General features: G+C 39.9%; 1 protein-coding gene and 1 long non-coding RNA gene across 2 annotated transcripts in view; one reads left to right on the top strand and one right to left on the bottom strand.

Moving 5' to 3' along the window:
• LOC141946071 (VPS10 domain-containing receptor SorCS1-like) overlaps positions 1 to 22,313 on the top strand; it is a 296,692-nt gene that overhangs the window by 236,920 nt on the left and 37,459 nt on the right. The window contains exons 11-18 of the mRNA XM_074875239.1: positions 2,385 to 2,487; positions 2,951 to 3,027; positions 4,228 to 4,319; positions 5,330 to 5,437; positions 6,458 to 6,575; positions 8,344 to 8,474; positions 17,072 to 17,185; positions 18,195 to 18,366. Coding sequence (XP_074731340.1) covers positions 2,385 to 2,487; positions 2,951 to 3,027; positions 4,228 to 4,319; positions 5,330 to 5,437; positions 6,458 to 6,575; positions 8,344 to 8,474; positions 17,072 to 17,185; positions 18,195 to 18,366 — 915 coding nt within the window. The remainder of the gene's footprint in view (positions 1 to 2,384; positions 2,488 to 2,950; positions 3,028 to 4,227; positions 4,320 to 5,329; positions 5,438 to 6,457; positions 6,576 to 8,343; positions 8,475 to 17,071; positions 17,186 to 18,194; positions 18,367 to 22,313) is intronic.
• The window catches only part of LOC141946072 (uncharacterized), a 180,195-nt gene continuing 178,542 nt past the window's right edge, over positions 20,661 to 22,313 (bottom strand). The window contains exon 4 of the long non-coding RNA XR_012629707.1: positions 20,661 to 21,029. This is a non-coding gene — a long non-coding RNA (uncharacterized LOC141946072). The remainder of the gene's footprint in view (positions 21,030 to 22,313) is intronic.

Here is a 22,313-nt window from a genome sequence, read left to right as displayed (position 1 = left end):
AAAACACAGGGCTGAATCTCAGGAGAATCTTGATTCAATTTTTAGGCCTATCTCCAATTTCCTTGGGCAAGTCATTTATTTTCTCTGTGCCTCCCTTCCCCAGACATCTGTTTATTCCCTCCCACATTTTGTTTGTCTTGTCTATATGGATTATAAGGATTTCAGGACAAAGACCCTTTTCTCATAAGGGGGGGCATTCATGCCATCTGCTACAGAATAATTTAAGCATCTAAGTGAGGTGTTTTGAATAACTCTCCTGGAAGTGTTTATCTCTCTTCACTGCTCCTGGCTAATACTGTGACTACTCCTAGGTTTGTGAATGGTGTCTAGCATCATCCTTGTGTTATAATACTTTGCCCCACTCCTGATCAGGAGCAGTCACTAATAACTGTTTTGTAGGTGTCATGCCATTGGAGACAGTGCAGGTAGACTTTGCAGAACAGCCAAGAAGTGGGTTTGTGGGTGTTTATGAGAAATTTTACTAAGGACTGATGAACTTCCTGAGAGGGGAGCATAAAAGTGTGGCTTGAAAATATTAGGAAGCGAGTAATGAACTCCACCATGATTGTAAGAACTATGGCAGTGAGCAGAGAGCTATGGCCTGTGCCACTCATGCTTTATCTTCTACCTAGGTTGTAAATGCTCCATGGCAGTGGTTGTCTTTCCCTTGGTGTCTGTGCAGCAGCTAGAACAGCTGGGTACTAGGCAATAACAGGGAAACCCAAAATTGGTGACTGTCAGAGTGGGGAATCGTCTGAGTTGCTGCCATTAGTTTCTGTTTTCAAAATGCTGAGGTGAACTTGGAGTATGTTAGTTTGTTTTAAATATATGCTCTGTATTTAGTCTTTTCACAACATATAAAAATGTAAAAGGAAAGAATTCATGCTCTTGCAATGCTTTTCCACTTCCTGCATGCATGTCAGCTCGATTTGGTTTCCACTCCCTCCCTGCACCCTCGGGCTGCTCCAGTGGCTGCCCTCACAAGGCTGTCAGTTAGAGTTAAGCTGCTCAGTACATTCCATTTGGCAGATTGTGTTCCCTTCTGCACAACCCATGTCCCCTTTTCCTGTCTCACATAAGTGAGAGCTCCCATCCCTCCTCACCACCGTCATTTGCCTTTGCAAAAAAACCCCTGCCATTCTCCGCAGGGGGAATTTTCATTTCAGGGTTATAGACACCTACTTTGAGATGGGATGGATAAGTGGTCTTCCTCCAATGACCTGTGGGGCTAGGTATCCTGCAGAGGAAGCCTACAAAACTTTTGGGGCTGCAGACCTAGCGTTCTGGCTAATAAAAATATTAGCCAGAAAGACCTGCCTCCTTAGAGCTTGAAGGTCCTTCTGCATAGCCTCTCATGCTCATCTTAAAGCCATGCAAGCTGAAACATGGGCTTTGCTGTATTTGTGTTCCTGTGTGGTGTCCCCCTCGATTGGGTCAGTTTGCTTCAGGTTTTCTTGACAGTATTTTTCTACCTCCCTCCCTTTAGCATGTTTCGTGAAGGGCTCTTCGTGAGGTTTGGAAGGGAAAAGATACTGAAAACAAAACCCAAGAGTGGGCAAAAATCATCAGAAATTTTCAGAAGTTATCACACTACAGATTTGGGGGGAATTGTAATGGCAACTTTGGAAATCTGCCTGTCTGTCTAACCTTCTTGCTCAGCTGATTTATTCTGTACCATTCCTATCTTATCTGAGTACCTGACATACAAAATCAATAACAAATAGGTGAAGTTTCCATGAATGCATTTGTATTGAAATCTCAAAGGTCACATCCAGATGGGGCAATGAAGCATTGTTTTAAACAACTTTTAAACTAACACTTTCCAGTCTTGATATTTCTTCTTAGTACAGTGCAGAACAGAGTCATGTGTCAACAATACTCAGAGTCAAGAAATGATATGACACTGTCTGAATTAAGTTGTTTCTCATGGCTAATTAGTGGTGACTCAGCACCACACTGATAGGGTTATATTGCTTCTTGTTGCAGAGATAGCTTGGACAGTGCTGGTCTGAGAGTCACTTCATCATATCTCAGCCTTGTTTGCTTCTCAAGAGAGCTAGGAGCCAGGGGAGCTAGGTAGTCCTTACCATTACCTGTCCTTGCAAGCTTGGTTGCCTCCTTTGTGGGTACAGCCTCAAAGATCTTGTCCTTGGGAGAAGGTCTCAGCCTAGTGAATCAGTTTCCCAAGGAGATCAGGTTGCATCAGAAAATGATAGCGAAGCTCTTTTAACAGAACCAAGACAGTGGCTGTATCTTTCTAAGGGCTGAATGCAGTGGTTAGGAAGTAATACAGAAAGACACTGTATATTTCTAAGCCTGTAGAAATAGGAGCATGCGTTTCATGTTGTGTCAGCTTTTTACTTTTATTTCCCCTTTCTCCATAGCCCTATTGCTCCCTTCATCTTCACCTGAAGGTCTCAGAGAATCCCTATACCTCAGGAAACATCGCCAGCCGAGACACTGCCCCCAGTATTATTGTAGCTTCAGGTATGAAACACTTAAAGATTGCCTGTGTATGATGTGAAAACACTGACAAAATTTTGAGGTTGTGGTGGGTGCGGAGGGTGTTGAGTGGCTTGTGGGGTGTCACGCCACCAGTACTGGTAAGGAAGGCAGGCTATTAAATGGAAGTCCTTATGGACCTTCAACTTGTCATGTTTTTTATGGAAAGTGGCCTTCAAGACTGAGGAGATCACTTCCAGTCCTCTACTCCTATGAACATAAGATTCAAATCAGGGTATTTCTTTTGCATATGGAGGTGTGTGGACCTGTACGGATTGGATCTCATATATATTTTCTTCAGACTGAAAGTCTTTCCCTTCCCCATCTTTCTCTTCCCACAACTAGAAGTTCTATAATTGCAAAAGGTAAATAAATAAATTTACTCTCTGATTTGCTAATTCTACTGTTTCTTAGAGTGTTGCATCACTGATCAATGCTCATCTTACAGGTAATATAGGCACTGAACTATCAGACGATGACATCAGCATGTTTGTTTCTTCTGATGCTGGGAACACTTGGAGACAGGTAAATGACACAGAATCACAGGTTTAAATAATAATCATAGGACAATGTCATAAAAGTAGATTAAAACTGTCACTTAATTTTTGTTTCTTTTGGTTCAGAGTAGCTTTTTGCAAATCTTTACAAAAGGGTAAACTTCCCTTCTGATAGAGAGATGCCTGAAGAAAAAGGCTGAATAAGTCGTTAGACTTCATATAACAGAAAATTATTTTTAGAATTCTACTCAGTTTGACTTCAGTTTGAACCTGTAGCAAGGAGAGCAGATTAAAATATGAATACTAAGGAAAGAAAATGTGTTTCCTCTTACTGTTGTATATCCCTTGTAACAATCAAATCATTTTTCTCTTCGTCCATGATTATACTTTCCCAAGAATCAGCAGTTGCACTGGTCTACTTGCCCTCACTCCATGTGGGACTCATTTCACCTAAGTTGACTTGTCCAAAGTTTGGTGCCCATATAAATGGATTATTTTGCCATGATCTTAAACTAATGCAGAAAAAGACATCTTTTCTGAAGCTACCTATCTCTCCGTTACTTGTGGAAAGAAACTGGGTGATGAAGTGAATTCAAGTTCCTAATATATGGTGGAATCCCACCTGTTACCAAAGCATTGCTACCCTTTAATCTGTTTATCTTCAGAACAGGACGTTCTATTATTCCTATTTTCTGGATGGGTTATCAAGTCATGGAGAGAAAGAGTGACTCTCCCTGACTGACAAATGCTGCTGTATAAACTGGAGAGCAGATGCTTGCAGAAGCCAATACAAAAAAGACATAGGAAAATAAAATCTTTTAAAATATTTGATATTCCAAGTATTTAATTATTTTACAATGTTTGACAAGCCCTTATTTTTCATCTACTTATGTGAGATAGGACCAGATACATGCAAACACATGAAGTTCTTCTTTAAACAAAAGTCTGTTATCAAAAGGAGGGAAACTGTTGATCTTTGCAAAAACTCATGTTTCTAACTTTCTGTCAAGCAGAGGCAGAATGCATTTACCAAGGACCTCAAAAATCTAAAAATACCCAACTCAATAAAAAATAAAAGCCAGAAACTGTGTCTATACAGAATGTCTTCCTCTGCTCTGTAACTTCCTTAGCACATACCTGTCCTCTGTCATGATTGTACTTAAAGAACAATTACATTTTCTTGATACTAAGGAAAATAGATTTAAATATATGCTTTTTTTCCCCCCAGATCTTTGAGGAGGAGCACAGTGTTCTGTACCTCGATCAAGGTGGAGTACTGGTCGCCATGAAACACACATCTCTGCCTATCAGACATCTCTGGTAATGACTGTGCTAAATGTCTGCTGTCCCTTTTTTCACATGCTAGGAAGCAGTCAGTTAGGCTGCATCCAGAGTTTTCTGTAGCTACAATCTAGAAAATATCAGTTAAGATACTGGCAAACATTAACTCAGATAAAGCTAAGAAATCTTGGTAATTCCAGTTTACATAGTTTCAGCTTGGCCAGATCTGAGATATCGTCAATGTAATTCTACAACTTTCAAGGCTTACCGCAACTTGGCTTCTTGAGTTCGGTTATTTATGTAATATGTATCTGGATTATGGCTTTGTCTCTTACTAAGTTACCAAAGTACTCTTTATTTTCAGAATTATTAATGGACTTGTCTTCTATGTGGCAGACAGGACTTACGAACCAGAATTTTATTGAATAAATTCAGGGTTATGCAGCCAATAAGGCAAAAGTGCCTCTGTTAGTTAGCACTCTTGAGTTTCTGTGGTAGGTAGAATATAGTTTTGTGCTGGTTTGCATGATTTACTTCAACCACAATCGGTGTCATATTGATATCTGAAACACACAGACCCAAATCTTAAGAAGTGATGAGTGATTCCAAGCTTTCACGAAGACCCACCACAGGGAAGACTTCTGGCCAGAAGAGGCAAAGCTCTTGTGCCCCAGAAATCTTACCTCCTTAAAATGTCTTATATTAGGGACCCAAAAATAAGATGCTCAAAATCACTTGTTTATTTTTAAAAAATCTTAGCCCTAAGCTACATTTTATACTTAAAGCATCAATCTCTAACATAACTTCATTAGTTCCTACCACTTAAATGTTGGCCATGGGTTAGTGGTATGATGCCAAATAAGTTTGATCAATGCTTTGATTTACAATGCTTCCCAAAAAAACCAGTTATTTAAAGGACTAAAAATGCATTATCCAAGAACAGAAGCTGCTTCCCACTTCTCTGTAGCAGCTGTAGTGGACTAGGGTCTCCTCAAGTAAAGTAGGAGGAGAGTAAGGAAAGAAGACACTAATTCTGCTTTCTCTACTAGGTTAAGTTTTGATGAAGGGAGATCTTGGAGCAAGTACAGTTTCACATCCCTCCCACTGTTTGTAGATGGAGTTTTAGGGGAGCCTGGAGAAGAAACTCTCATCATGACGTAAGTGAGCATGACATCATGCTACTGTTGATGGGAACTGCACCATAAATATCTTATGAGTGTTGTTTGTAACATAATAGCATTTCTGGTTGAGGACCAAGCCAAGTACTATCTGAAGCCAGGAGTATGCAGTCTTCTGTTGCTAAATCATCAGTGTTTATTTGTGATATGATTGAAGGAATGACAACGTGGTTCCTTGCAAGCTGCAAAAACATTGTCACTTAGCTTATCAGCATGAAACCTGACTCCTCAAATTCAGTGTGGTTTAAAGCAGAGTTACTCTCAACAGATGAATATTTGAAAGAAAAAAGTTGTGGTATTTTTGTAACAGAGTTTTTGCTGCTACTTTCTTTTTTTTTAACAGAGACAGAAAAATTAAGACATTCTTTTGTAAAAATGAATGACAAAATGTTGCCTGGAGTCTGACTCATGAAAAATTATGATTAGTTTCAACATGGTATGCTGAGTTCTGCATGGTGCATAAATCTGGATTCACCCTGCCAGAAACTGTGACATTTTACCTGAGATCAGATTTGCAAAAACAGGAAGAAAATTCAGTTTCTGTCTGTAAAAAAATGGACTGACCTGTAATAAAGAGAATACGTGGTTTGGAAAACAACCTGAGTTAATAGAGATGTATGAAGAATGTTCCCTTTGGGTTCTGACTTTAATTTGTGTGGAAGGGATTTCCAAAGCTTATAATTGAGATATCAAACTCCTATAGGTATAACTGTCTCCAGCCCCACACAAGTCTTCCCTGTATAGTCATTTTGTGGATTGATGTAAGTGGGAGGATAATGATCCACAGGATAAAAGCTACATGCAATTTTTAAAAGGGTTGTAGATATTTAGCAGCCTAAGTATCACTTCCACTATGTCAGTCAAGTAAAAATCAGTGGGACTGTCACTTCTAAAGCAGTCAATCTCTGTTGGAAATTTGTGGATGAGTGTATCTCTGTAATGATTACGCTCCATCTGGTGCTAATTTTTACTGTATGCTCTTTCTACTGGATTCTGTAGAGTGTTTGGACATTTCAGCCACCGCTCAGAGTGGCAGCTGGTGAAAGTAGACTACAAGTCCATTTTTGATCGGAGGTGTGCAGAAGAGGACTACAGGCCCTGGCAACTCCATAGCCAGGTGAGAAGCAAGGAGGCTGGGATCTGACCTGAAGCAACTAATGATCGTACAATTAAAGACCAGTGTGATCCAATATCTTTTCTTGTTAGTTTGGTGTATCAGATTGTCACTTACTGGATGGGTCTGTTTTGCTACATAGGTGTGTTGGCCTCAGATTGCACTCTGTGAGCCCTGAGGAGCGTTTTGGGTTTCATTCTCCATGCAGGGGATTATCTCAGACTTATCCAGAGCTGAAGAATGCAACAACAGCAGAAGCACTGCCACTGAAAGAGGCCTGAACTCCTTCGCTCTTACATCTCCCATCCAGTTTCCCTCTACTTACCTCCTTTCTCTTCCTTCTTCAGTGTCCTCAGAGCCAGTGTCTTGAGACCCTTCTAGTTGCTTTCACTCTGGTTTCTCCAAATTCCTGACCTCTCAGCCTCATTTCTTACTCCCTTGGTTTCATCCTTGTTCTGTCTCTCTCAGCAGTGGTACTTCTGCTGTGGGAGTCAGACATTTTATTCCCCAGTTTGTTTGTCCCTCATGCCCTGTCCCTTGCATCCCAGATGCTGCTTCTGCATCACTCCCAGAACCATTGTTTAAGTGCCCAGCAAGGTAACGTGCTCCACACAGTGCCTGCGCCTGGCTTGGGGCACCTTCCCAGCTCTGCCAAGTTTGACACAACAACCTGTGTTATATCAGGTTAGAATAAAACATGGCCCAAATTCTGTGGTTATATAAACACCACAGGCTCCAGTGAAGTCTAAAGCGAAACACCCATTTATACCATCAAAGGTTGTCTTTCTGTATATATCTTGCTGGGAAAGAATTTAATAATGAATATGAAATGAAAGTAGCTTGACTCAGACTAGCTGCTCACACAAGGCACAACTCCACACTAAAATTACTGGTTATGACTTAGATCTTTAGATGTTGAAAATCAGTACAGCTTCCTTGAAATTCAAGGAGGCATAGCATTTTACACCAGTTGCCATTTGGGCCCTTCAGTTTCATGGGCAAATCAAAGCCATGAAAAGCTTCTCTTTCCTACAGCAATTTTAACAGCATAAAAGGTAACAAGTGAGACACCACTGTATTTTGTTCTTTACTTTCTTGTCCTTGCATAAGCAAAAATGCCAAGGATTTTGCAGTATATCTTTGAGGATGTTGGCTTTGGAGCTTGCAGAACTATTTTTAGGAAGGCTGCTGTGGCCTTTTGATTTGCTTTCCATTGAGATTACAAGGCTGAGCCTTGTTCCCTAGATAGAAATATTTAGCAGGGTGTTGAAGACAGGATTGAAAAGACAAGAAAGTTTTACAAGTCAAACCCTGTAAAACCTGAACTCATAGTCTGTGGAAAGTATTTACATATATACATATTAATAGTTTCTAATGAACAAAATTATTGCCAAAGAGATCAGACCAAAGAAATAGACCTGCTCTGTGTCTCAGATTGCAGAGGGATCAGACTGTGTTTTCAGTTGCTGTGAAACATAATCTATAAACGAGAAATGGGTCTGGATCAATTGCTCATTGGCTTTGGAACAAAATCAGAACTGAATCAGATACATAAGTAACCTCAGATCATTTCTTAGTGTGTATTGGAAAAGCTGTGTTAGTTTCAGTTAAAGCTTCAGTAGCTTTAATTAGCTCCAGTGTACTGACATGGCATTTGACTTCCCATCCTCTTCCCTTGAGTCACAGCTCCCATTGCACAGGGTTGGAAAAACTGGGTGGTACAAATAGTCTGGTGGGTGTCAGAGAAAGATATTTTTGGTTTTGTTTCCAGGGAGAAGCTTGCATCATGGGAGCAAAAAGGATCTACAAGAAGCGCAAGTCAGAGAAGAAATGCATGCAAGGAAAATATGCTGGGGCTATGACCTCGGAGCCATGTGTGTGCACAGAGGCAGACTTTGACTGGTGAGCAGTGGGCACAAGAACTGTGTGCTCTTTACCACACCAATGCAGAGTCGCTAGAGATGCTGTAGGCTTGCAGAGAATAGAAATTAATGAACATGTAAGTGGCCAAATAGGTTGCTCCCTGATAGTGCAAGTATGTCAAAAGAAGGAAAGGTGGAATAGATATATGTAATCTGCTAAGGCTCCCACAGAATTGGTGCTGAACAAACCATTTTCCAGGTCACATCTGAACTCTGTGCAGCATTAAGATAAAAGGCCCATTTAGCACATCTAACCTCAGCAATGACCAGGGGTGTCTGTGGAAGTAGTATGTAAGACATATATAGTGTGCGTAACAAATAAAATAAATTCTTTATACATACACACACACACATGCACATATGTATATATGTGTAAAAGTAAATATATGCATATCCAGCTTCTAGAAATCAAGTATCTAGGGAATTCCTGGGGCATTTGTTATATCTGGACCATCATGTTTGATAGTATCCAACAGACAGTGCCTTCATGGTTTGGGTTAATCTCCTTCTGAAGTCTTTTCTCCTCTGCTGTAGGCTATGGGAAATAGAGTCCATTGGTGAGTTATGAATGGTGTGATAAAATGTTCAGCTTCTAGTTTCATGTCAAGATTCCTGCTGACTCACAGCAATTTGCACAAAAAAAGCAGGGAACCACGTTATTGAAATCTCTCTATCACCTGTTTTCTCCAAGTCTGAGACAGTCATGAGTATCTCAGAAGAGAGAAATGGTGGCTCCTTGGCAGTGCTGATAAACACCCTTTGTGCCTCACCCAGCTAGATCTATGCCACGTTATTAATTAAACCCAGCATCTGTAACACGCACCCTGAAGAGATTCATCTCATAAATATTTGTTTCTTGCTATATGAGTTCACTCCAGGACCATGGAAATTTACGGCATTTTCTTTCTTACCCTCCCATAACTGTAGTTATATCAGTTTTTCTATATAAGGTCACAGAATCACAGGAGGCTTTTCCATGTGTCAAAAAAAGTAAATCCTCTTGCACCAAACAACAAAAATTATGAGCACACTTGGGCACTGATTCACTGAATATGGTTTTCTGATTATTTCCTCATCCTCCAATGAGTTCTTTGTTAGGGAGAAGATACATCAGTTCTGTGTGTAGTTCATCATTTAGATGCCCAAAGGTCCTGGATTTCAACCATTTAAGATATTGCTAGTAATATAAAAAAGATAGCAGCCAAACAGAAAAACATGAATAGGAAGGAAATTCCCTGAATATTTTGATCCTCTTGTAGTGCATGCAGTAGAAAGCTGTGCCAAGCTCATGCCCAGGCTCAAGAGAATAACTGGTGGGATTGACTCACGGTCAGTCCATTAGAGGTTAAACCCCTTACACTCCTAAGGGACACACACTCATGAAACACTTGTGATAAAAATACACTTTCCTTCCAGAACTTCTCTCTGAGAATGTATGTCTTTATTTCATTAAAATTGATTGTGTGGTTTGCTACTACAAAACTTTTTTGCTAGGTACAGAACAAAAGTACCATGGTGACATTTGCTGGAGGGAACATGCTTTTATTTCTTTTATGTTCACTTCGAGGAAACTTTCTGCAAAAGGTCTGCTGGGTTGTGAGATAGTCTCTAAGAGATGGCTTGAATGGTTGGGGATGCATGACAGATGCTCACAGTTCACATGCATCAACAAGCTCCCTCAAATCTGTTGGAAGAGGCAGAATTAGGACTTTGCAAAAGTCATCTTGTTAAAAGTAGCCTGAGAAAAATTCCCTTAAAAATACTGCAGGTCTCTGTGCTGGGCTGACTGATAGAAAGCCTTCCTGACCTAGGAGGGCCTTCCTCCTTCAGATGGAATCAGCTTTGGTTTAGACCAGGCTGTCATGATCCCCTCCAATTCTCTCTGAGCTCTTGTTACTCCTACAGTCCTCAGATCTGGATTTTTACTTTATCTATTTCAGCTTCCTTCCCCACTGACTGAGGAAAAAAAGACTGAAACATTGCTTTAAGCATCCACTTCAGAAATATTTAGCAGCACAGTTTTACATAGATTTGCCAGAGAAGGACAGAAAAGCCACAGGGAACAGAAGAGAGAGGTTTATCAAGAAAGGAGAAAAGACATGGCAAGAAGAAAGCAATTCTGCTGGTTCAACTGAATTTCTCAGCCCAGTTTTATTGTGCTAAGAAAGGCAAAGCTGCTGCTCTGCCATAGCATTCAGTGCCTGCCTTGTTGAACTCTGCACTAGGCTTCACTGCTGATACACCCGGCAGAAGTTGGTCCAAAGAGGCATTTGGAGTAAAATCAGTGAATGAATTCTTGCTGTGGAAGGATGCCCTCTGTGGGGTCCTTCCTGCAAAAGGAAGAAGCACTTTAATCATCCTCACTGATGACATTTCAGCAGTGCTTTTGAGTTCTCTATTTCTCTTTTTTTTCTGGGGAGGGCTCTTTATTGAAGGATATTGAAGGGGACATGTGTCCCCCAGGCAGGGAGAAGCCCCTTAGATGACTGCACTCTATTTTGCAATCTTGAAATAAACTGGGCAGCTTTTTCTATTAACATCAATGTTTACAGGACCCACACTGGTATACAGAATTAAAGAAGACAACAATCCCTGCCCTAATCAGTGTAGGACTTTCTTTGCTGTTTAAAAACTGAATTTGTATGGAGGAAATTTTATTACCTAAGCTTGTCAGAGCTTGGAGTAAAAAAATGAATCTCTGTGGTCAGGTAAAGTGGAGGGGGAAAAAAAAAAAAAAAAAGAAGAAGAAAAAAAAAGTGTTATTGCTGAAAAAATGCCAGTTATAAAAAACATAAAGATTTTATAATTTTTTTCTCCTGGTAATATCATAGAACTCCAGGTTCACTCCAAATAGGTATTCAGCCCATGGTAGTTCTTTCTCAGAGAACAGGGCACATTTGTTTATTGTTTTACACGGCAACAAAACTGAGTGACATTAGAAATGACTGTAGTTTTTCTAGCCTTGGGAACCTGAACTCTTCTGACAGTAGACGTCTCTTATCATGGGCTAGAACCAAAACTAGCTGGGGATAGGGTCGAAGCGGCAGGTATTTGTTCTCTGTGCAGGGGCTGAGGCTCGCAGCCAGAGGGCAATAGTGCTTCAGAAATAGGGGGGAGTGGAAATGTGCAGAAGCCCTCGGCAAATCTTGCCCTAGCAACGGCCTAGAAACGAGAATGTCCTTCTTCATTTAATTGATTTGGGTAAATGGATGATACCGTTACTTGTGTGTTATTAAAGCATTAATTTTCCCAGTTTCCTTACATTGTGTTCCTTCCTGCCGTTTGAGCATTATTACAGCAATATCTCTTCAGTAGAAACACCTCCTAGACACGGATGGAAATCTTTCGTGGTGTTCATCCTTCAGCTAACTGTCTCCCAGGTCCTTTAATAGAAGCTTTGAGTTAAGTGTCTCACTGTCTGAACCCACTGGCATTAATACTGAGGGCTTCTTCTATCAATATTCCCATATCTTGCACCTTCATGGGAAGTATGAACCTGTTGGTACTGGTGCTAGTGACTTTGAATAGCCAGAAAGGCACAAAGAAGCCTTAGTGCAACTGAGAATCAGGTCTATTTATTTCACTGATGATATCAACAAGGATCTGGTTAGCTCTTTTTTTATTGTCTGGCACTTAAATTACAGACCTGCCTGCTAAGTTTATTCTTACTCTAAAACATCAGAGTCCTGTGTCATGAGAAACTGTCCTGACAAACTGCGAAGAAGCAGAAGGCAGATACTGAATGTGGTTAGACTCTGTTGGCTTCATGTGTTACCACTGAGAAGTTCAGATGATCATGCAGGTGCCAGTTCTGAAATACACATACATTTGCACCCTTAGGTTAACTAACTTTGCTTTGTCATTGAAGTAGGCTTGGTTAGCTAACGAATAGTAATTTTGAATGAACCTTTTGTTCATTTTGAATGCTTGTGGAAAATGCAGAATCACTATGCAAAGTCTACAGTGCATCTCTGCATCTTTAGGGGTCTAGAGATCTACCATGCATGAATTTACTGGAGAGGTTCTGGGAATTTTAGGTTCCCTGTTAATGTAAGGTGGTATAGGTCGACTCCAAATACTGTAATGCAATTATAATCATATGCCTTCATAGATCCATAATTCAAATGCAGCTGAATCCATCCTTCTCTGAGATAAATCCCATGTCAGATCCTGTAGGACTGGGAAGCAAGCACAGCTCCCCTTTAACACAAATCTACATTTTTATCATAGTTCAATATTAGACAATGGTATTAAGTGAATAAAAAAGTGATAAGACTTCTCCATGTCTGTGGCTACAGTTATTGTTTTCCACAAGGGCTTTTGGAAACTGCAGAACAAAGGTGACTATAATCACAGATACCTCAATTCCACCCCATTTAATGTCTGAAAAGTTTTCAAAGCACAGCATACAAAACCACAAGTAGCATTTTCAGGTTTTGGCATGGTTGACCTTAAGGTAAAGCTGTTAGTGTTAAGGAAGTCCTGTGGTTACATGTTAAGTCATCTTTTGATTTTTGAAAGGTATGAGCATGGCAATCACTCATGTGACTTAACTGGTTATTTCTGTATCTTAAAACAGTGGGATTTTAATAATTTTATGTGGATTTACAGTTCTTCCATGACAGTATGTTTGTCAGGTCTGTACTCAAACTACAAACTTCCTTAAAGGATTTCTTTTCCTTTGATTATTACCTGTGCTGCAAATAATCTTAGATAATGGAATTTACCATGAGCTTTGAGCAGGAATGTAGAACTTCTGGAATGAATTCATATCTGTCTCTAATTACAGAGAAGGACTTGCAATTCTACTTGACTAAGACAAATAGAATTCCAGTTTAAAAAACCAGTAAGAGGGGCCAGGGTAAGACCATCATCAGTGAGAGCCACAGGATAGGCTGCTTCATACTAATAAAACAATCTCTGCTGGTAAATGCTTCCCACTCTCTTGATAGATACATTATCTATTTCACCTGAATTCTTTTCAGGCAAGCACAAAATATCATCAATATATGCAAATTTGAATTCTCAGTTACCAGGCAATGACTCTGCTAGCTGATTGCAGTCTAAAGCTGATGCCTTCCCTCTCTCCAAATTCTGCTATACTAGCTCGTGCTATGGCAATCCAATTGAAGCTAATGCTTGTTGATTGCTACAAAGCCTGTTGTGCCAAATTGTAGGCAGCAATTTGTTGTCAGCATCAGTGTTCTGCGTGCACCAGCCTGTAGCCAAGGAATTCATTAGATTCCAAGACTGCAGAGGTGAACGAGCGGCTGGTGCATCTGTAGAGAGATATGGAACAGCAATTCATGTCATTTACTGGGATGATATTTCTGCAGGGCCTTAATGAGCCAGACGATTTGCAAGCCTGAAAACAACACTGTGAAACTTCTGTGCTTATAACTATTTCTGCTGTGGAAAATCTTATGATTTCATTTGCTTGACTCTGAGAAATATGATCCAAGTATAGTCAAACCTAGTTAAGTCAAGCTTGGCTTGTCCAGATGTGCAGGCACTAACAGGAACCAAAATTATGGCATGAGTCTAGATGTGGGTATAGTAAGAAATCCCAGACTGATACTACTCCATCAGATTGGACTGTGGATACTGATCCCCTCTGAGACAGATTTCACTGTATTATTTTGGTTTGTTTTCACCTAACTGATTACAGAACATTGTGTGTGTACAGTGTTACAGCTTTTTAATCAGTGACACATGGTAACCTAGGAATACAGTACTGCAGAGTGTTGACAAATGAATTACAAAAATACAGGAGTCCCACTTGTATGTAAATATTTGTTTTCTCTAAGCAAATCAGAACAGTGTTATTCTTCATTATAAAGTGTATTCTGCAGCTATAGTGTTCTTATTCCAACAAGTATGATTAGCACATGGCAGTGGGAGAATAGGCTGGCTGATGCTTTCAAAGCAATTAAGCAACATTCAGTCACTAGCATCTGAGTAAATAGATTGATGAAAATTCAATGAAAAAACTGAGGAAAAGACCATTTAGGTCATCTACTTCATTGCTGTTTCCTAGAGTATGTTCTCAATTACTAGTTGTAGATATCCCAAGCATCACAGCTGCCAAAATGTTCCTTTGGAACACTCGTGCAGTCTAATAGATGTTTAGTTTTCCCAAGTGATACGCAGCTTTAAATTTCTTTTGCTTAATGCCTTCTTTTAAATTTCTCCTTTCTTAGATTACCTCAAACCTTTTTTTTCTCCTAATTCAGAAGGAAAAGTTGCAGGCAGGAGTAAAAGTAGTGACAAAATTCTTCTCAGTGTCCCACTTTTCATAACAAGTATAAAAAATTTAACAGAAAGAAATTGCAAAATATTCTCTCCTTTTTTTTCTTTGTCTCATATCTTAGATCAGTACCAGACTTCTTAAAATTGTTTAATAGCGATTCATTAAATTTTTGTTTTAAGCCATCATGCTTTGGTCCAGAAAGAAAAAGACATTTGAAAAAAGTCTTCATTATGTTAAACATCCTTGTTGTTGTTAATAATATTCTACAAATATCATTGATCTCACTGCTGCCTATTAGGAGATGCTGAATCCAGTAGCCTGATAGAAGTGAGGCTGTTGCAACTCCGTGTCCCCTGACCCAAGCAGTAGCAAGGTTGAGTGTTTGTTCCTGCTAGGCACACATGTGCACATATGCACAGTACATATGTGCATATGTACTTGTCTGGTGACACAGATCAGCACAAACAGAAAACACAGCACTCACACAAACACCAGTTGCCTTATCCTGTTCCCTTCTATGGTTGATCCAGATGAAATACCATTTGTGGAAAATATGTGCACTATAAACTTAACATACAATATTGATCCCACCAGTACCCAGCTTTATCCAGTATCTGGCCCATGGATGCCTTGCTGACAACTGGGCATCCCTTATGCATAGACATACACAAGTGTAACAGGTCTCACAAGCAGGTCCACACCTATATGGCTTTACACCAGTACCCGTTACCCCAGACCTCTTGGTCTCTCCAGTAACCAATTCACAGATTTATCCCGTGATATCCAGCCAGACTTATGAGCACATCAGCACCTAGCTCCCAAGTCTTTTATCCTAACCAATGGCTTGTCTGGCTTGGTGCTCACCTGCGCAGTATGCACACACTCCAGTCGGTCCAGTTGCTGGCAGTGCGGGCACATGGACCCCTGTGACTTGTGGTCTGAGTCCAGTTTCTGAGACTTAGACCACCACACACACACACACACACACACACACACACCAGATAGCCCCTCACCCAGGAAAACAGAAATGGAGATGCCAGCTGCTCTTCCATGGCATGGCATAATGAGCCCCATACCCCTGTGTGCAGTAACCCCACTCTGATCTGCAAAGTGATCCGGGGAGGACATCTCCCATTGATGATCTGGTAGGTCTCACCCTGGCTATGGGCTGATGGCTATCCTGTGACAGCCCTGGGAGCTTGGGCAGGGGCTCCACTGGCTACGATCAGGTTATTGGGGTTCCTCTGCCTACTGTTTTTCCTCTCTGCTTCTTTACGTATACAGAGATGAGCCTTTAATCATGTAATCTAATGCTGCCCTAATCCTCTCTTAAGACTATCAGGCTGGTTGGTACCAAGACATTAAAGATAATAAGCAAAAAAAGGGCTTTGGAAAGAATTGCTGTTTTAAGATCATGTTGCAACTGGAATATTGGAATGGAGTTGGTGGACTCTGTATATCAGTTCTCAGAAATGACATCCCGTTAACTTTTCTGTTATGGACAAAGCTTAGTAAAAGGAATAAGAATGATTCTCTAACCAAACAGTTCTTGTTACTCAACAGCTGGAGACTAAAACCACATGTGAATGGAATACTGATTAAAGAGGGTTTTGTTTTTTATTTGTTCCACAATAACAATTTTTATAGAGTCTTTGTTTACCTGGAATCAAAAACAATTTGAACTGTTGCTTAGTGGAACCAAAACAAATTTAGTCATAGCTAAACCCAAACTGGGACTAAAGATTACAATTTGACTCATTTCTAACACACGATTTTTGATAACATTTCCTCTTCCAAACAAAATTAGAATTGAAGATCACAGTCTTCTTGTCCATTACCAAATATGCTGTTTCTATTACCAAATATGCCTTCAGCTGAGAGCTCTCTCAGGGCTGTAAATTTTTCTCTACAACTCATGTGAAATAGTTTCCAAATACAATGAACTGTTTAGCACTTCAGTTTTCTAATATATGACTGATACAGCAGTGATAAAGCTTAGCTTAGATCTCTAGCTTTTGTTATATTTGAGTCTAGAGTTGAACCTGAGAAGCACTGGTTAGACTGTGGAGGGAGAACACTTAAAGCAATAGCTCGTAAACTACCTGGTCTGGTTCTGCTTGTTTATACTGGAACATATGCAAGGTAACTCTACCCCCCAAAAAAAGCTAAAGCGGGATGAAGAATCTGTTCTATCAATAAAAAATCAGAAATCCTAGTTAAACAGTTTGGGAAGATCAAAACTTGTACCAATAGTAGAAAGTGTGAACTAATACCTGTATTTGTTCTTTTGTTTTTTTATGTGACGGTTTCTTTTAATGTTAAAACAGTGATTATGGATATGAACGTCACAGCAATGGGCAGTGTTTACCAGCATTTTGGTATAACCCATCTTCCTTGTCAAAAGACTGTAGCCTTGGACAGAGTTATCTCAACAGCACTGGGTAAGTGGCACACCAGACTTTATTTAGCAAGAGCACCCATATGGAATTTAACCCAATGACAACTACAGTAATACAGGTGTCTCAAAGCTCGCTGAAGCCCTTGGGACCTCCTCTTCCCTGGCTTTGTTAGGTTGCACAGTCTGGCACCCCAGATCTCCATCACATATGGTCCAGACCTTTCTCTGAAAAATGATGCCTTAAAGAAACTTGGGGGGAAAACTGTAAGGCAAAGGCCAAATCATTAGTGTCTGAAAAGACTCCTGTTAAACTCATGTGGGATCAGATGAGGCAGAAACGGTGGAAAACAAGTTAGAGGAAAGAGATGAAACTGATGTACGTGTGAACTGAAGTAATAGATGGGCAACTAGCCCAAATGCTGATTATTCTTTGGCTGTCTTGGAAGTCAATAGAAGATGTAGTTTAAGTGAAGATACTGACCTCAAACTTCATTTCTGATGCAAGTGATTAAAGCAAACAAAGCAACCCAAGCTGTGTTTTGGCATTTTGAACACTCAAAGATAGGCAGACTTTGCTTTTTTCTTCAACTCTTATTTTCATAGCTGTCAAGGGTTGCATCTTTAGAGAGGGTTGCCTCACAACTGATGAGAAATGGAGAGCATGTGAGAAAAGCTGTTAAACTGTGCCTCAGTATAATAATTGAATACAATTCCATACTGTATGTGTATATCTTTTATTTATAACTTTATAATTATTTAACATGTAGCATAGATCATCATATAATTTTATGTTTTAGGCAGTTCATTAATATGTGGTATATAGATGTGCTATGTAGGAAAATATTACATGCCATTAGCAACAGTATTAACTACGTGTATGTTAGGCACATGAGGAATGCTTGGCTGAAACAAATGCTAGAATATATTTAGGAATCTGTTTTCTTCCAATCTCCTTAGTCTAAAGAAAGCTCAAAAATGCCTCCCTGTTCCCAGTTAATCCTGTTATGCTCCCTATCAGCATCTTTCTGACAGATTTCTCTTTTCCTTTTCAGATACCGGAAAGTTGTTTCTAATAACTGCACGGATGGTGTGAGAGAACGGTACACAGCAAAACCACAGCAATGTCCTGGCAAAGCCCCCCAGGGCCTTCGCATCATTACATCTGATGGCAAACTGACAGCCGAGCAAGGACACAATGTCACTTTCCTGGTGCAGCTGGAAGAGGTAGGCTCTATTTTTATGTTGCGTCCCAGGCCCCATGGGTATATTTGAGTCTGATTCATGCCAGACAAAGTTTGAAAAGTGGTGAAGAGGTGAACCAAGAGAGTGTGGGATAAAGTCAGTCAGCTCCATGATGTAGCTGGGTGGAATTTGCTCTAAAATGGAGTGGATGATGTATGGAGATGATGAGACTGTAAGAGTACTGCGGTTGCATAGGGTAATAGCTGGAAGAAGTTGATAAAAACTGGGAACTGGTTTGGTTTGGGAATTTCACGGTAGAACTGGAGAGTGCAGGTTTGAATCCTGATCCCCACCCTTAACTGTGCTTTTGACTTCTTGATGTGTTTGAAACTGAATTTCCATTTTACTTGCCACCCCCTTTCAACCAAACATGGCTAAAAGTGCAAGTGCAGGTCTGTCCCCAGCGCACAAGTTGGTATATAGTATTTAGGCGTTTGTGGATGAAATCTCAGCAGCAGCAGCGTTAAGGCTGAAATTGATTGCAAATGTGAAGCTGATTCAGACTCTGATCAGAACCAGTGTTTTTGTTACATCTGTAACTTAACTTGGTATTTCATTGTTCTGCTCCCTCCATTTCTGAATCTGTAGAAAAAAAAGTTTAAAATCTTTTTGCATGTTTTTTCTTCTCCACGCTTCTTTATCTATGTTCAATTGTAGGCTCCCAAATAATAATATTCACAAAGTAACTATTTTCTCTTTTCCCCTAATCCAGTTTGATTCCTTTAAGCTTTACCCATTTTCTTGTGTAGCTGGCCAATAAATCCTAAAACAACTATGCTTTTACACTAGGGGACAATGTACATCCCTTTACAGCTTAGAGCATTTATGGAAATTACTTCTGACCCTCTCCATAAGTAAATGTCATCTGCAGTGAGGAAAGAGAAATGAGGATGACCTCTGGAGCTGAGTTTTTTAGGGGTGTGTTGGGTTTTTTACATCTATATTATTGATGCTTTCCCCAGTAAACAGGTGTCCTGATTTGTAAAGGGAATAACATATAATAAATCATATCTAACCTGAAGCAGTTGTTTGACCTGAATGTTTATCTCCAAAATGTGGTCACTTTATTTCAGTAGTGACAGTCATACAACATTGCTACTGTAGATGCTGTCATAGCAGTATAAACATGTAATTTCATCTGGATAAATTATTAATTTCTGTGTTTAAAGATGAAAAATAAAAAGTCCAAAACAAGATTCAAAGTTTTCAGGCTTTATAAAGAAATTTAAAAAATTTTAAAAAGATTTAAAAAAGTGTTCGTGGCATGTCCTTTCTATTCTCAGCAAAGTTTTAAAACAGATTGAGAGAAGGAGATGGGTAATCTGAGAAGTCAGTCACAAAACTATCCAAGAATTATGCCAATAGTTAGAAGGAGAGACAATCACCCACAGTGGGGGAAACTCGGGACAAATGTCCCGCTCTTATTTCTGTGTTTCAGCTCATATATTCTGTAAGAATACCCTGACCACTGTCATGCAGGGATCTGCTGTGAATTGTTCTGTCTTTTCTGTTGATTCTGATCTTTTTTGATAGCTCTGCTTCAATATTCACCAGAGTCTGGAAGCAACACCTCCATTAGGAGATGGTATCTTTCTCGTGCTGTGTATCAAGGAGGACTTAAAGTATGTTTTGATAAGTGAGTCAACTTCTGAGGAGATCTAAAGGTGGCCCTACTTTCAGTATATCAGATAAGGAAGAGGTTAGGAATTGCCCTGAGGGCTGAAACAGTATTGATCAACCTCCAGCCTTTCTGATTGCTCTCCCTGCTAGATGAGTCTTGACCTCTTGCTCCTAGATTTGTCAATATAAAGAGTTTACAGAGCAACAAAACTTTTGACCCAGTCTGACAATACTTTGGGCTGATGTTGCAGAAAAGAAATAGTCAACGAAGAAGAATATTTGCCCAGCTATATGCAAGCTATAGCAGAATAAACTGTGGTTATAGCAGCATAATTGTATATACACTAAAGCACTTACTGAATTAACTGTTTCAGTAACAAAAATCACACCACTCACTAGAAAAGTTAAACAATCCAGCAAAAGAACAACCATCCTTTTATAGAATAGATACTGATTTCACAGAATAATTCAGGTTGGAAGGGAACGCTGGAGATTATTTAGTCCAACTCCACTTCTAAAAGGAAGGTTTCTTTCCCTTTCAAATATGGCAGAGGTATCACAAAACAAGAACTAGCCATTTTCTTTTTAGTACTGCCCTGCACAGGTATACAGCATGATACAATCCTGGATATTCAGCATCCACAAAATCTGTGCCACTCCATTTTTGCTGAAGAGAAGGCATCAGGCAAGTTAAAAAAGGCTGAATACATCTGTGTATGCATGCGTGGTTTTTCCCAATGGCATATGAAGAAAGTGTGTCCTATTCAACCCTTACCCCCTGGAGTGGTGGTCAATATTTTTAAGTGCTACACCCTGGTGAAGACTCTTCCTTTAGCTTGTATCACAGTTAATATCTTTTATGACATAAAAAAACCCCAGCCTTATCTTATGTTGTAGTCCCTTTGCATTTTAACATCTCCTGTATCCCTCTGAGACAGTTTGTTTGAAGCCTTCAGAACTGCAGAGCCGTTCCATAGACCACAGCCTCCCAGCTCTCTTTTTTTCATACCTATATTCCACTTGACCTACAGGAAAAAAAAAAAAAAAAAAAAAAAAAAGAAGGTAAGCTGGTGAGCCAAGGTACAAGAGTTTGTTTGAGATTTGTACTACTATTATCTTTCTAGGGCATTCTGCTCCATCTAAGGACCCACCTGGGTCTGAAAAGAAGAGTGAACTGCAGAGGCAGGCTCATTGGAGGCCCTGAGAAGTCACTGCATCTCTGTAGTGGAGGGAATTACTAAAAGGGTAGGGAGAGGCAAATGGCAGCAGTAAAAAAACTGATGTTTCACTCAGGTGTGGGATTGAGAGGCAGGAAACACAGCACAGGGGTTTCTTGTAGAGCTTGCTCGTGCCTGTGGTGATGCTGAGGGCCAGGACTGTGTCATTCTGACAATAACACAATGTCAATAAAAGATGTCTGAAGAGAAACAAGGACAAGGCATTCAGAAATGTTCTGCTATTGAAGAAGACACAAAAGGAAAATAATCACTGAAGTCTGTACAAGTGGAGAGGGGGCAGGCACCAAAACCAGCGATGTGTAGAGCTTTGCTGATTTCTGAGGGCTGGGATTCTGGCCCAGTTTCTCTAACCCTGACTCACATGAAATTTTCCTGTAAAGCTTTTATATCTGACAGCATGTAAATATCATTAAAAGCAAAAACAACCAACAGCTCATATTTAAATGATCGGAATGTGAGAATGCTTTCCAAAGTAGTCTAACTTTCCTGTCACCTTTTAGGATTTCTGTATGACCTCTTAAAAACTGTTTGCAAAGTCACCTTGCACTTAATATCTTTGGTCCTGTTATCGGAAAGTTTATCCAGGTTAGTCCTCCTATTAATCTGGGTATAATCATCATGATATTCTTATTGCGTGACAACAACCAGGAAGCATCAGTATTTCCTTTTATAATTAGCATATGTCCCATTCTACAAAGCATTATAGAAGTGTTTAATAAGCAGAGCACCATACTTAAGCTGGTAATTTTGCTCTTAAATTTCCATTGAGCTAAGCAGAATAGCAACAGCATCTTTGTCACTAAATGGCAGCACAGGAGAAAACTGATTATGCTTAAAAGAAAATTTTCTCATTGCCTCAAAATGCTGCCAGTTTAAAGGTTAATCCTTTGCCCTGGCCTGGGCTGTATTAACGGACCCAAGGCTAGTAACTCTCACACTGCAGCGTTCAATAACAGTTGTTTCTCAGCCTAAACAACCTGAATCCTTACTTTGTTTTTTCACAGCAACAAAAGAAATTCAAAACCAAAAATTACAAAGCCATTTTTCCTACTGAAGTTTTTCAACCCAAAG

This window comes from Strix uralensis, chromosome 7, assembly GCF_047716275.1.
Source record: "Strix uralensis isolate ZFMK-TIS-50842 chromosome 7, bStrUra1, whole genome shotgun sequence".
In the NCBI taxonomy this organism is placed as follows: domain Eukaryota; kingdom Metazoa; phylum Chordata; class Aves; order Strigiformes; family Strigidae; genus Strix; species Strix uralensis.
This window is presented reverse-complemented; position numbering and strand designations above follow the sequence as displayed.